Source organism: Leuciscus leuciscus, assembly GCF_965113295.1.
Source record: "Leuciscus leuciscus genome assembly, chromosome: 25".
Lineage (NCBI taxonomy): Eukaryota > Metazoa > Chordata > Actinopteri > Cypriniformes > Leuciscidae > Leuciscus > Leuciscus leuciscus.
Window position 1 is genome coordinate 11587596 of NC_138724.1, and position 13812 is coordinate 11601407.

The 13812-nt window shown below is 39.8% G+C and overlaps 1 protein-coding gene across 1 annotated transcript in view; it reads left to right on the forward strand.

Moving 5' to 3' along the window:
• The first annotated feature begins 10939 nt into the window (after window positions 1–10939).
• Window positions 10940–13812, forward strand: part of LOC309491039 (SITS-binding protein) — a 34580-nt gene continuing 31707 nt past the window's right edge. The window contains exons 1-2 of the mRNA XM_082160447.1: window positions 10940–11831; window positions 13454–13625. Coding sequence (XP_082016573.1) covers window positions 11361–11831; window positions 13454–13625 — 643 coding nt within the window. The 5' untranslated portion in view covers window positions 10940–11360. The remainder of the gene's footprint in view (window positions 11832–13453; window positions 13626–13812) is intronic.

A 13812-nucleotide genomic window follows, 5' to 3' on the forward strand; every position in this document is an offset into this window, starting at 1 on the left:
ATATGCATTCAAAATGATCTAATTGTTTAATGGAGTTGCTCTTTTAAAAGTATTTTGGGTGTGTATAAAAAATATTTGGTGTCTGTCTGTCCCCGGAAATGTCCCCGTTTTACAGCAAGTTCAAAACACCCAGCAAATACACAGCAAACAAGCCCGACCAACATGCTGGTTTACGAGAGCAATCGTGTAGCGATTCTTTTCACCAACAGAGGGGGCTACAAGATACATGATTTTAAAGTTTCCTAGCATTTGAACATTAACAGAAATGCAGTTATAACTGAAAGATTTACAAACAAAGACTGTGATTACATTCAGTTTTCATTCAGTCCATTCAGTCACATTCTACACCACATACCAAACAATAAGTAAGTAAAGACAAAAGGGAAAAAAATAAGTAAATAAATAAAAAGAAAAGTAGGGGAGTTTTTTTATACTATAAAACCAAAATCCTCCAATAAAGAATACAAAGACTTCGCTTTGGGACATTTCATCCTTCTCAATGTCTCCAAATATAATAGAAATTCCTCTTTAAAAAAAAAAAAAAAAAAAATATATATATATATATATATATATATATATATATATTAAGGAATTAAAAAAAAGATATACATTTGTGTAGGCCGAACACAATCAGAGTTGTAATTAAAAACATCCTGGCTCTTCCAAGCTTTATAATGGGAGTGAATGGAATTTTTGAAGCCCGAAAAAGCGCATCCATCCATCCATCATAAAAGTAATCCATACGGCTCCAGGGGGTTAATAAAGACTTTCTGAACCGAAGCGATGCGTTTTTGTAAGAAAAATATCCATATTAATAACTTAATAAATCCAGTAAGATGCGAGTCTAGTTCCGGCGGAAGAGTGACCTCTGACCTGACGCATGACATAGGATGTAGAGTAGATATAGAGTAGATGTAGAGCATCGATGCCTCTCGCGGTTCAAACTAACAGGGTTGGGCAACAAACTCAAGCTCCTCCCACATCTCTCTTTAAAAGTTCTCATTTTGGACTTCTAATATGTGACCCGTGTTTTGTTTTTGTTTTTTCATCAGTACGTCATGTGTCGGGTCAGAGGTCACTCTTTAGCCGGAACTATACTCAAACAATTCACCCCACATTGGTGCTAATTGCCTTTTACACGACTTGCTAGATGTGACATCACTTCCTCTGAGGGGAAAACAACTATAGGATCAGAGTAAGTGTCCGCCACAATTTATCTCTTTTAAAATTGTATGAATATTTACATTGTCCCAACAGACATGACATCTAAAGACTTCTCCAACAAGTCAGTGAACGAGTGTCAGTGGTGCAAAGCCCTTTTCCGTCAAAAGAGGGAAACCTTTCCTCACGACAATGATCTGCAAACCTGAACCAACACTGACTCAAATTTCTATGGGTGTTATAATAACTGTACACTTTTCAAAGCCTAATATTCTTCACTGTTATTAGCCTATGGCAGGATTATTTTCACCCCAACTAGTAATTTCACATTTGCACCTTTTTTTATATATTATTACTGTGGGGAAAAACTCAGAATTGGCATAGAAATCTGTAATTTCTTACATGATTAGTTATTTAATTTGTCTTATGCCACTTTTATTTATCAAAAATCTCACAAAGATTCTTTTCACCAGAGACAAACGTTACCTGGTCCTCAATATAATTGTTTATGATTACCTGTGTGAGATTAGAAAGAGCTCTTGGGTTTAAGACAGTTGGCCGAGGCTCTTGTAATTGAAGCAAGAGCTCCTTGTCAATATGCCAATGTTTAGCAAAGGGTGGGCTCGGGTGGGTTAGAGGAGACATACTCGTGCAACTCGACTCCGCTCAACCTTCAAGCAAAGGTCTGTTCACACACTGTTTTCCAGCTGCCATTTATAGATTGGACCATGCAGTTTGTTTGTGACTGAAACTGATGCCTGTTCTGTGGCGGGGGTGAAATCTGAAATGATTATTTCTCATGAAATACGTCTTAATTAGCTTTATTATTTATAAGTACTTGTTCAGACTACTACTACTAATCACACTGCTTATAACATTAGACTCATTGTTGGTTTGCTCTTTAAAAAAAGATTGGTCAAGTGATTCAGTAATGTATTTGTTTCATTGATGTAAGTAATGTCCACAGTTTTTCTTTTTGAATAATAAAAAAAAGTAAAACGCTTGTAAATTAATGAGTAAATTACTTTAATGTTAAACTCTTCAGTTCTGTACCATTGCTACCATCACACAGTTCAACAAAATTCTATTACAAAAGAAGTCATTTATTTGCATGGAAAATTGGTCAAGGCAATCAGAATGGAAATTTGTTTAGCAAGATAAAATATGTGGACCAAAAAAAGAACTAAAAATTGGGGTTAACTGTGGTGGAGACGCCAGGAGTGCAGGCGCGAGAAAAGCTATGGAAACTTTCCCAGCTTGGGTTATATTAAATATCCAAGGGAAATTGTAAATTGAAGATCCAGACAGGAAGATGGAAAAGTATTTTCGCTTAAAGTGAATACTTGCGCTTGTAAAGGTCTTTGTGCTTTTTTTTTTTCTTCTTCTTTTTTTTTTTTAACTTTTGTCAAACAGCATTTTATATTTCCTTGAGGGACTGCCATGCCACTCATATTTTCCGTTATTGCATTGACTGGGATATTATGTTACATGAATGTACATGAAAAAGATCTGCAACTGTAAAACTCAAGGTGGTCCAAAACATTCCAGAAGTCTTGCTCCATGAGAATCCATGAGAATAGGAGAGATGGATATATGTGTGCAGATGCAAACAGTTGAGCAGTCCAATTCTTTCAATAATTTAATACTGCAATCTCTCTTCGTGACATTAATGTATCTCTGTTTTAATGACATACAGTGGGGTTAAAAAAATCTGTGAACACATTGAAAATCTTATTTTAGAAAAAAAAATTATTACCATTTTGTACTTGAGCAAATACAAAATATTAAAATAGAATTGAGTAAATATGAATAAATAAATTAAAAAATAAAAATATTTTTTCTGCAGATAATATTTAAAGTTAATTTATTATTAATTTATTGATAGGCTATATTTATTTAAGTGCAAAAGAGGGAAATAAATAAACACAAATAGGAAACATAAAATAAAAAATTATTGTTCTGTCGATATAATTTAACATGTTGTGTTATGTGATATCATTTGTATCTATAATTTATTTATTCAAGTAAAAGAGGTTTACAAATAAATAAAACAACGTAATTTTTCCACTGAAATTGTCTTTTAAAATGTAAAATGGAAGCATTTACACAGATATACCAATGAAAATTTTGTGTCATTCACTAAATCATTTATTATCCTGTATATACTACCGTTTATTTTTCACGCTTCACTCCCACAGTCTGTGGAAAGCAGAGCCAGCCACCAATCATTCAAACTGTTATTTATAGCACTTCTCAGCGGAGTCATATAGTTGATGTGTAAATTGAGACTCTTCCTTTGGACATGGCCCCAAAGCACGCTCAACTCTAACCCTGAGCCAAGGCCACTGTAAAGATGAACTTGGCAAAGTCACACACACATCCACAGACATGAGCAGAAGATGGAACTGGCAAGCCTTTGCTGCAAATCTGAACATTAATGAAAATAAATAAGGCTGATGGGTGAAAGGAAAATGGGGGCAACCAGTAGTCAGCTGATAGGTGAAGCTGTCTAGTGGTTATGTGATTATTGGAGAAGAGTGAACAGCAAAGGTGAGGTTCCCACAGCCTTATCCAATGACCAGAGCCCTGCCAGCAGAATCCTGAGGTGCAAAAGGGCTGACTTACAGAATCTGAGCCAGTCGCAACTAATCTTCAAGGCATTTAGGCTATTGGCCGCTTCGACACATCGATGCTTTACTATCAGAAGTTCTTTCTCTACGAGTTTTCTGGGAAAGCTAGGGATAGAAAGACAGACAGACAGATGATCGATACTGTAGATAGACAGATTTTTGTGATTTGTGAAGCATTTTTTGGACAATACACAATTCCCATACTTTTTTGTTCCCTTTTGAAGGAACGCCACTTTGCATCTGACATTGACGCTATGGTGATTGCCTCAGCGTGACTGTGTCTCAAGCATGTGTGCAACTATCCCAGTCCTGACTGGCGCAACATTACCCTGTGACCCTTCCACTGAGAACGCTCCCCTCCCGCCTGGCCCTCTTTGATGAGAGCGACCAGGTTTGCGACCCCTGTGGTTCCGGTCCAATCATGGGGGTCGCAAATGGAGCTAGCGGAGGAGTGTGAGATCAGCCCTTTCTCTGCTCTCACCCGCGGGTTCCAGTGATTTCACTCAAGATACAGAAGCCTGCGATCATGAATATTCCTGTAGTAGCTTTCCTGTAGCTCAGTGGTAAGAGCATTGCGTTAACAACGCAAGGTTGTGGGTTCGATCCCAGGGGATTGCACATGCCTATGTATAAATGTATAGGATAATGCAATGTAAGTCGCTTTGGATAAAAGCGTCTGCCAAATGTAAATGTAAATGAATATTGTGAGCATTGAGGCAGGGGATTTAGAGGACATGCCACCTCTTTCCCCTGCTTACGAGGAGCTGGTGGAGGTTTTCACTCAGGCCATAGCTAAATTAAACATTGATTGGCGGGCCGAGAAACAGGAAGCATGTCGCAAGAGTGAACTGGACAAGTATACTTGCCTAGCAAAGCTCAATCGTTGAGGCCTGCTCTTCTTTTCAGATCTCCACACCGAGGTGTGGAGATCTTGGAGCAAGCCATTCTCGTCTAGTATATCCCACTTCACACAAGCTCAGGTGCACCCGCTCCTCCGTGGAAGGGCGCAGCGGCCTCCAGCGAAAACATATCTCAGTTTCTGCCCGGTATATTTGCGTCACTGAGATGTGTGCCCTCTCTAAGGGGGGTTCTACCAGATTTGGTTCGGTTGCTCCCTGCCAGTCAGCCACTGCTGCGGAAAGATCCTCGAGGGCGGCTCAACTCAAGGTTTGAGGAGAGGGCATCATCTCTCTTGGCATATAAACTGCCTGGAGAAGATGGCTGTATTTCTAGCATTGAAGTACTTCCTCACAGATCTCAGGCTATCATGTTCTTGTCCGTCCAGACAACACATCGGTAGTCTCGTACATAAATCATCAGGGGGGTCTGTGGTCACATCCTCTTAGCAGACTGGCGCACCAGAACTTTTTGTGGTCTCAGGGCAAGCTGGTCTCTCAGAGAGCAGATTAGATCCCTGGGTACCTGAATCAGGGAGCACCATTTAATAACCTGTTTCATATGTGGCACTTGGAGGCCTGCAGTTCACGTGAGATTTCCGGCCTGGGATTTGGCCGTGGTGCTAGAAGGGTTGTCCTTGGCACCCTTCGAGGTCCTGGACTCAGTATCTGAGAAATTCCTTACACTAAAAATGGCATTTCTCTTGATGTTTATGTTCCTTAAGAGGGTAGGAGATTGACAGGCTCTGTCAGTTGCCTCCTCCTGCCTAGAGTTTGCCCAGGGTAGGGTCAAAGCCATCTTACACCCTAGCCATCTTACACTTTAGGTATGTGCCTAAAGTACCTACGATCTTGCATTCTATGTTCTTGCAGGCCTGTCATCTTCATCATTTTGTGTCGGCGGACCAAAAGAAGCTCAATCTGCTTTGCCCAGTAAGGGCTCATGAGACTTACGTCCACTGGATTACCCAGTGGCGTAAGACTGACCAGCTGCTGGTTTGCTTCGGGTTCACCCGATTTTCCTTCACATCTGCATGTGAGAGCCTATGCTAATAGTATGGCAGCTTTTAAAGCTTTAATGTCAGAAGTCTCACTTCAAGAAGAATGTGATGCTTCGGGCTGGTCTTCCCCGCACACTTTTATAAGGTTTTATAGTCTGGATCTGGACTACATGCCAGGGTCACAAATGTTTTAGTCCCTAGCTGTGCTCTTAATGACTTCACACTAGGACAGGCATTCATCAGTATGGCGCAGTGGGTATTTTGTTCCCAATAGCATCAATTTCAGACGCAGCGTGGAGTTCCATCAAAAGGGAACGTCTCAGGCCTGCATGCCTGTGAGTGGCTTGCTACAGCCATTCAGAAGCTAACACTACATTTTTCTGGGAATCCTTTACAGCTTCCACTATAAAGTCTTGTCTATTGTTATAAGGGTTATTAAGAATGAATAGGTGTGCCCATACTTTACTTTGGTGTACATGCATATGTATTAATCAAATTTGTGGTGTAGGTTATTCAAACATTTATTTGAACTAATTTTAAATGGTTGTGTTAAAAAACTGTGAGTTGTGGTGATTTTTGATGTTACATGTTAAATTATGTACTAGGCTTGTTTTTTAAAATCAGAATTAGAATTCACATTTATTGGTCAAGTTACATTTACAAAGAAAATGACTTGGTGGTGTGCTCCAAATAAATATGCTATATACTCACAACAAAGATTTCACACAATATCAAATATTTGCACATACAAGATATATATGATCAATGATATACAGTAGCGCTCTTTGTAACAGACTCAATTTTCCCATGATCCTCCATGGAACCTGATCAAGCACACATGCCCCTCGTCAGCACTCCAAGGAGACAATGGAGGAAGTGCCTCCTCAAAAAACTAATCTGGAGTCTGAATGAATCAGTCTGAATGAACAAAATTATGTTGTTAATGGGAAGACTATTTAAGTAAACAACTCACCCACTTAGATATCACCACTTACACGTGTGTAAACATGATGACTGTGGGTTAGTGAGCAACCAGCTTGGTGAAATTAAAGGTACTGTACATCTTCATGTCTGTGACTAGTGTTTAGCAAGCTTGATGACTGATGATCTGAAAATAAGCTGAATATTAAAAAGAACAGCTGAGAGTTCACAAATTATTACTGCCTTTAGTTATTATTTTTGAATAAATGTAAAAATGATTAAAAACACTAACTTGATGAGATTTATACTTGGCTTTGATAAATAGAGTAATAATAACATTGTTAATGTAAAAATACAAAATAGAATCCCTCTTTTCAGACACCACTGCACGCCAGTGCTATAAATCTTCAGCACATAAACAGAGTCTTTAGCTATGTTTCAATCAAAAGTTGTGGATTTCAATTGTGCGCAAATTTGGAATATTTGTTTCCATCCAGTGAGTCGAAGAGAAAATAATCGTCACTTCCTGATAAACTGGCACTAAATATCACTAAGAAAAATGGAAGGTGCTGCAGTGGAAGCCATGTTATCTTGCATTCAGATGCCTGGTATTTGTGAACGCAATCGTGTGATGCACTTCTGAGAGGGAATTATACCGAACCACTTTGATAACAGACTTAGCTCAGGCATTACAGAATGATCCTGGGGTGCGTTTCCCGTACAACTATATAGCTCGCTGCTTAACTACCATAGTACGATGCATCGTTGGAGAAATCAACTAGCTAGTCACGACTGTTTCCCGAAACCGTACTGTCGCAAAGTATCGTTCAACCACGTTGGTTTATGACATCTTGCACGTGGTGGACTAATAACTTATTTAAATTAATCTGTTTGAGATTGAATTAACGCTAGATTTTGTCATATAAGTTACAGACATGGCATCTGAAGACCATTTCTAATTTTTCTCAGTTATTTTGCTTTATTACCAGACTCAATATCTGGCTCGTTCTTACATAGTAGAGCACGTTCGCACATGCGCAGTCTTCAAAAACGGTGCTTAAAATCTCGTGACAAACTAAAAGACGTAAATTACATTTGTATGTATTCTAAATAAATAACACGGGTTGTACTGAATGTCAGCTTGCTTATTTTACTAAAGATAAGGATTTATTCAGTCTACAGTACATCTCATGTAAACTAGAAACTATGCTTCTAACCACAGCTCGAGAGCTGTCGTTCCAACCACACAAGTTTGCGATGCTGTTTGCGAACGTTCGTTGGAACGATGGTTTCGGGAAACACCAAATCGTTGAACTATGCTGATAACGACGGAACTTGCGACCATAGTTGGCTAACGATGCTTTCGGGAAACGCACCCCTGGTTGGTCTAGTTATGCCATCCCATCGCAAAGTCACGTCTTTTTTGATTGCGCATCAAGAAATGTATTCGGTAAAAGTGTTTCCATTGTAATTTATGCGCATGTTGTCATAGAACTTCCATCCAGCGTTTCTTTATGCGATATCCCAAAATGCGCATAAAAATAGGTGGATGAACACATAGCTTTTGTCTGGCCTTATCTAAAGCAACTTACCTGGATACATACTTTGTGAGAATGGTCCCATACGCTGAATCTTCAATATCCACACCAAGTCATCGCTGTATCAACCTCCAAGTCATCTCCTTGTCTCCGTGTCTTCTCCTGGTGATCCTCTCTGTGCTCCTTGTCTTGTTTTCTCCCCGTGTTTGTGCTACAATTTCCGTCTGCAACAGATAAGATTCAAGTTATTATTCTGCTTGGTCACTCCACAATCTGCCATCCCAGTCACTACTCCCCTGCCTTGTGTTTATCCTGCTGTTGGTTCAATAAACTCACCATTGTGTTCTCCAGTTCTGCCTCTATCGTCTCTGTATCTGTGTATACTCTGACAGAAGGCCAGACTCGAACCAAAGTGAACCCAGCTGTATATTCCAGTTACTCCCCTAAAGACATTCTCCTCTCCCTTGCACAACATGGCCACCCCCTTGGAAGACTGTGGATGAGTACATGGCGCAACAGCACCTTAAATACCTGTTTCTGGAGTGGACTGGATGAATTCCTATTCCGACTGTTGCTAGCGGTGTTCTACCACCTGCACGCTGGCACACTATATGGACTATGCTCTGTGGTCGAGTGGCTCACCATTCACTGTCAGAGAGACGGAAGAAGAGGACATTCAGCCGCAACCTCCTCACCCCACGACCACCATACAGTCATCATCAATCCTTGTTCCAGTGACCCCACCTGCCTGGGAACTCCTCCCTAGTCCTTTCCCACTCCTCCTCACGTCAGCCATGGACCCAGAGCCAGTGCCTATGCCCGCCAAGGACCCAAAGCCAAAGCCAGCCGAGTCTGACCAGGTGTGTAGGCCGGCTCCAATGTCCTAAACCTTTTAGGTTTAGGAGCCTAAACCTGCAATACGAATACCATTGGACACTGAGCATGAGCCCACCACACACATGGAGCCAGGGCCTGCTACTGTTGGTCTCGTTCAATCTCCTGACTCCTTCGCCTACTCCACGGGCCTTGCCTGGCTTCCAAGCTCCTACCACCCAGCCCCAAGACTCCTTTGTCGCCACTGGTTCCGCCCATCCACAAGTTTCATTATTCACCCAGCCTCCCACTGGGTGAAACACTGCACTGACTTTAAGCTCCTTGGCCCCGCCTTAGCTGGTCCCATCAAGTCTTCATCCTCTGGCCTGGCTTCCCGGCTCTGCCTTGGGCTTTCCGTATACCTGTAGTTCCGCCATGGCCCTCAAGTCCAGCGGTGTCACACTGGGTCTTCCTCTACTCAGCTCCACCTGGGTCTCCACCTCTCCCGACTTCACCTCAGTCAGTCGTGCTCCTGGCTCCTCTGTTCATTGGTTCCACCATGGGCATTCATCCTAATGGCTCTGCTTTTGGAGCCACTGTACATGAGGATTACAGGATTACTGTCACGGACACAGTACACTGTATCTTTGATATCCACACCACGTCATTTACATGTCAACCTCTTAGTCATCTCTGTGTATCTGTGTCTTCTCCTGGAGATCTCCTCTGTGCTCGTTGTCTTGTCTGCTCCCTGTTGTTATGGTAGCGAAACAAACACATTAATTTACATACGTTTTTTGGAAAGACAACGACTGACACAAGACAACTGAAACACAGGTGTATACAGTATATACACAGGACTACAAGAGGCTAACAAAACATAGGTGTGGGTAATAAAGACACAGGTACAGGAGTCCTAGAACACACAACCCACAAAACACAAGGGAAATCGTGACACCTGTGCGCTCCAATCTCCGCCTGCAACAGGTAAGATTAAAATTTTCATTCTGTTTGAATGCGTTGGATATGCCAAAGTCACTAGTCGTGTGCCTTGTGTTAATCCTAAAATTGACTCAACAAACTTACCAATGTTTCTGTATATACTCACATCCCTTTGTCTGTGTATACCCTTCCACTATTTTTGACTGAATTTATTAAACTATTAAAAATTGTTTTAAAATTAAAATTAAAAATTAAAATGAATAGAGATTGTAATAATTTTTGGCATACAGAAACTATGCCCGTAAGTTTAGCATTGTTTATTTATTTTTAATCAGAAAAGTAGTTTTGTTTGTCTGGATTTTGTCCACTAAATTCATTGTGGTGAAATTGATATGCATATGGCAAGACATAAACAAAAACTACTTCATTTTAATATATATTTTTTTTTTAATAATATATATATATATATTTTTTTTTTGCATTTATTTATTATTATTGTTGAGTATACATTCAAGAAGTAATTAAAAAATGTCAATAATTATTAATGGTCACACCTCTGGACATTTTGATATCATTAAATATTTTTTTATTTTTGTCAAGAATGGTATTAATGTTATTAAACCTATAAGAGTAAATTACTTGGAACTAATTACTTAGTCTTTTATCATTTGAGACATCTTTGCTTGTCAATGTACAATGTCAATGTACAAAATACAATAAACACAAACAATATAATATACATACAATTCGTAGCATTGCGTACATACAATGTATATTTTCAGCTTTCCTCTGGTGAAAATTAGACCAAAAGTGTGGGAGTAATCGCCTACTTGGTGCACCTGCTGAAACATTGTGCGCAAGGTTGATGCGTGTTTCTTGCGCGTATGCATATGCGAGTAAATCACTCTGCACGCGCGTCTCCAAAATGCCAAGCGCGTGCACTCAGAGTGAGAATGGGTGATTCATCATACACTGCGCTCTGTCCGGCCCCTGATCAGGGGCCCCGGTAATCGCAAAGCTCGCTTAATCACTTTCTCTTTTACCTTTCTGAAGAAGCAGTATGGAGTTACGTCACACCAGCGCGCAAAAGTGCCGGCCAAGCAAATAAGCCGCTGAGGAGCTATTTGTAGGCATTGCTGCCAAACCCGGGTAAGGCTACTCACTCTTCTGCGATCAATGCTTTAAACTCGCTATTGCACTAGAAGTAGCATACATTACATTTCTGATTTATTCTGGAATGATTCTGCTTGGAGAACTTGACCTGGATCCGTTGATGACCGGCGGCCGGTGCGCGCAACAACGCAAGTAGATCCACTTCAAAAATTCACATTCACAGACAATCGAACGCGTTACCTTGAAGGACCGGGACATGATGACGATTCTGCATGTTTTAGCTGCGAGATTGTTACTTTTTATCATCACTTTCGATTAGATTTTTTCTTTCTTTCTGAAATCACCATGCCACACACTCGCAACAGAAACCCAAGTCCAATCCCAGAGGTGACATGGGACACGGGGTTGAAAGAGATGAACGAGACCTGGAAAGGGGCTATTGCATGCTTGGGAGTTGCTATCTTTTTTGTCATGACAATTGGGATCATTTATTGGCAAGTTGTGGATCAGCCCAACAAGAACTGGATCCTTAAGGGGAGCTTTAGTGGGCTCATTTGGGAGAGACGGACGCAAACTCTGGTCATACAGACACTGACTGAGGACAAGACTTTTGCGGAGATAGACGTGGAGAACGTGGGGAACACTGATATTGAGGTTCCGTTCGTGAGGAACATGTGCTGGCTTAACAAAACCGAGTTCTGCTACACTTGGGATTCGGTCGCAGAGGTGAAGATATCTTTGGAATCAGAGGAGGACTCGGATACTGAGTGCTACAGTGTAACCTGGACTCCAATTCACTGCCATGTGGATCTGAAGGTAAAATATCATTAGAACTTTACTCTTGAAAATATAGGTTATGTTACAGAACCAAAAGAGTTTTTTTATAGCCTGCATGATGTCTTTGAAAACCATTTGAAAGTCCCACAAAAATAACTTTGCATTCTTTTTCAAAAACAAAACCATCGTATTTGTTTCCCCCACACCTATACAATGATTTGAAGGACCTTAACATCAATAACTTTTACTCAAAATATATAAGAACTACCAACAAACCAGGTAAAATTGTAAAACTGTGAGAGTTGTGCTTGTGCAGTGACTTTCAGGGGGGTTTGGGTTTTAAAAAGTTAGATTGGAAATTTCACGCACGGAAACCAAACAGAGTTATAGCTAAACGTCAATTTAAAGTCTGTTAAATATAACACTAAATTTTTGTGAAATATTTGTAATATGCTAATTAAAATCTGATAATGAAAATCCTCGCTAAATATATATTAGATTATTGCTATAATGTTCGCTGTAGTTGCTATGGTTACCTCCGGCGAAGGTTCGCTATCAATTATCGCCCGATGAAAATACGCGCTATGACTAACTTGTAATCTAATTTTTGTGGATACTAAAATGTTCCAAATTCAATACTAACTGAAACATAGGGCTAATCCATCCATTCTCCAAATTGCTTATCCTCCACATAATTAGGCCTATGTAAAATATTTACTTTTAAGACCTCCATCTTTTTGTTTTGACTTCCTTTCAAGTTTTAATTATAAAGTGGGTCAGACACCCTTAATATACAAATAATTATTAAGTGGTTTCTTGTTTCACGGTGTTGAATAAGAATATAGCTAACGTGTGAATATCTGTTTACTTGCAGCATTTATCTTTATTTAACTTTTTAAAAATGTATTATTTAATTAGGGGCTTTTATGTGATTTTTGTGTGATTTTAAAGAGTACAATTGGTTCTCTTATTTTTTTTATATAGTAATATTGTTATCAATGTTGTCAAATCATATATGTGTATGTACATACATATATGTACACACATAAACACATACATACACATCATATAAACACAAACTTTAATGTTAGATGTGATTAACCGCGATGAATCGATTTGACACTACTTAATAAATGAATAAAAACACATTTACATTAAATGATAAAAACATATTTACTTTGCCTTCCTACCTGCCGAATGCATAAAGCAGGGTTTAAAGTTCACCAGACTGAAACGGCCACAAAGATAATGTTCCATACATTTCACAGATATCCGATAAGACAGGGACTTTCTTTGTTCAGCAAGGACCTAAAGCAGTTCGGAAGTTTTCTAGTTTAATCCCTTCATTTTGCACATTTCATACCTCAGTAATGCTCTGGCATGTGTTATTTCAGATTTAAGCCTAAGAACACATTGTTCAGTCCAATCCTTTGACTTTTAGATGTTCTGCACCTGTTTGTATGTGTTATGAGAGCCTAAAGCTTCTTAGCTATATATGCATGTCCAGATTTTGCTCACTGATGAAGACCTTATTCAATCTATGTGAAGGAACTCAATCAGTAACTGTATTGATACTTTCACATGCAATAAACTATCAAGCTCTGGTATAAAGATGGACCATGATACATTTTAAGGATAGTTATCCTCTCTCTCTCTCTCAGGACTGTTTTTCCATGGTGAATATTTCATGGTACGGAGGAGCCAGTGTCCATGCACTCAACTGGCCGATAAACGATGCCAACATTTCTATGCAACCCTTCACAGTCAGCGACCTTAGGGACAACCCTTCTGGCTTCGGATCAGTTTTAGAGCGCTACTTCCTGGGATCCTCAGGTAAGCAAAAAGGAGCTCTGCGTCATTAACCTCCTCAGCCAAATCTGGCCATCCTGTACTTTCACACATTGTTGACCAGACCAAACATGTATTTACTTGGGACTACGTACACGATTCAAAACACCCTCGGGCCTGAGATTACGGGGACCTACTGTACATAGAGAGCGTAACACAATACGGATGGTTA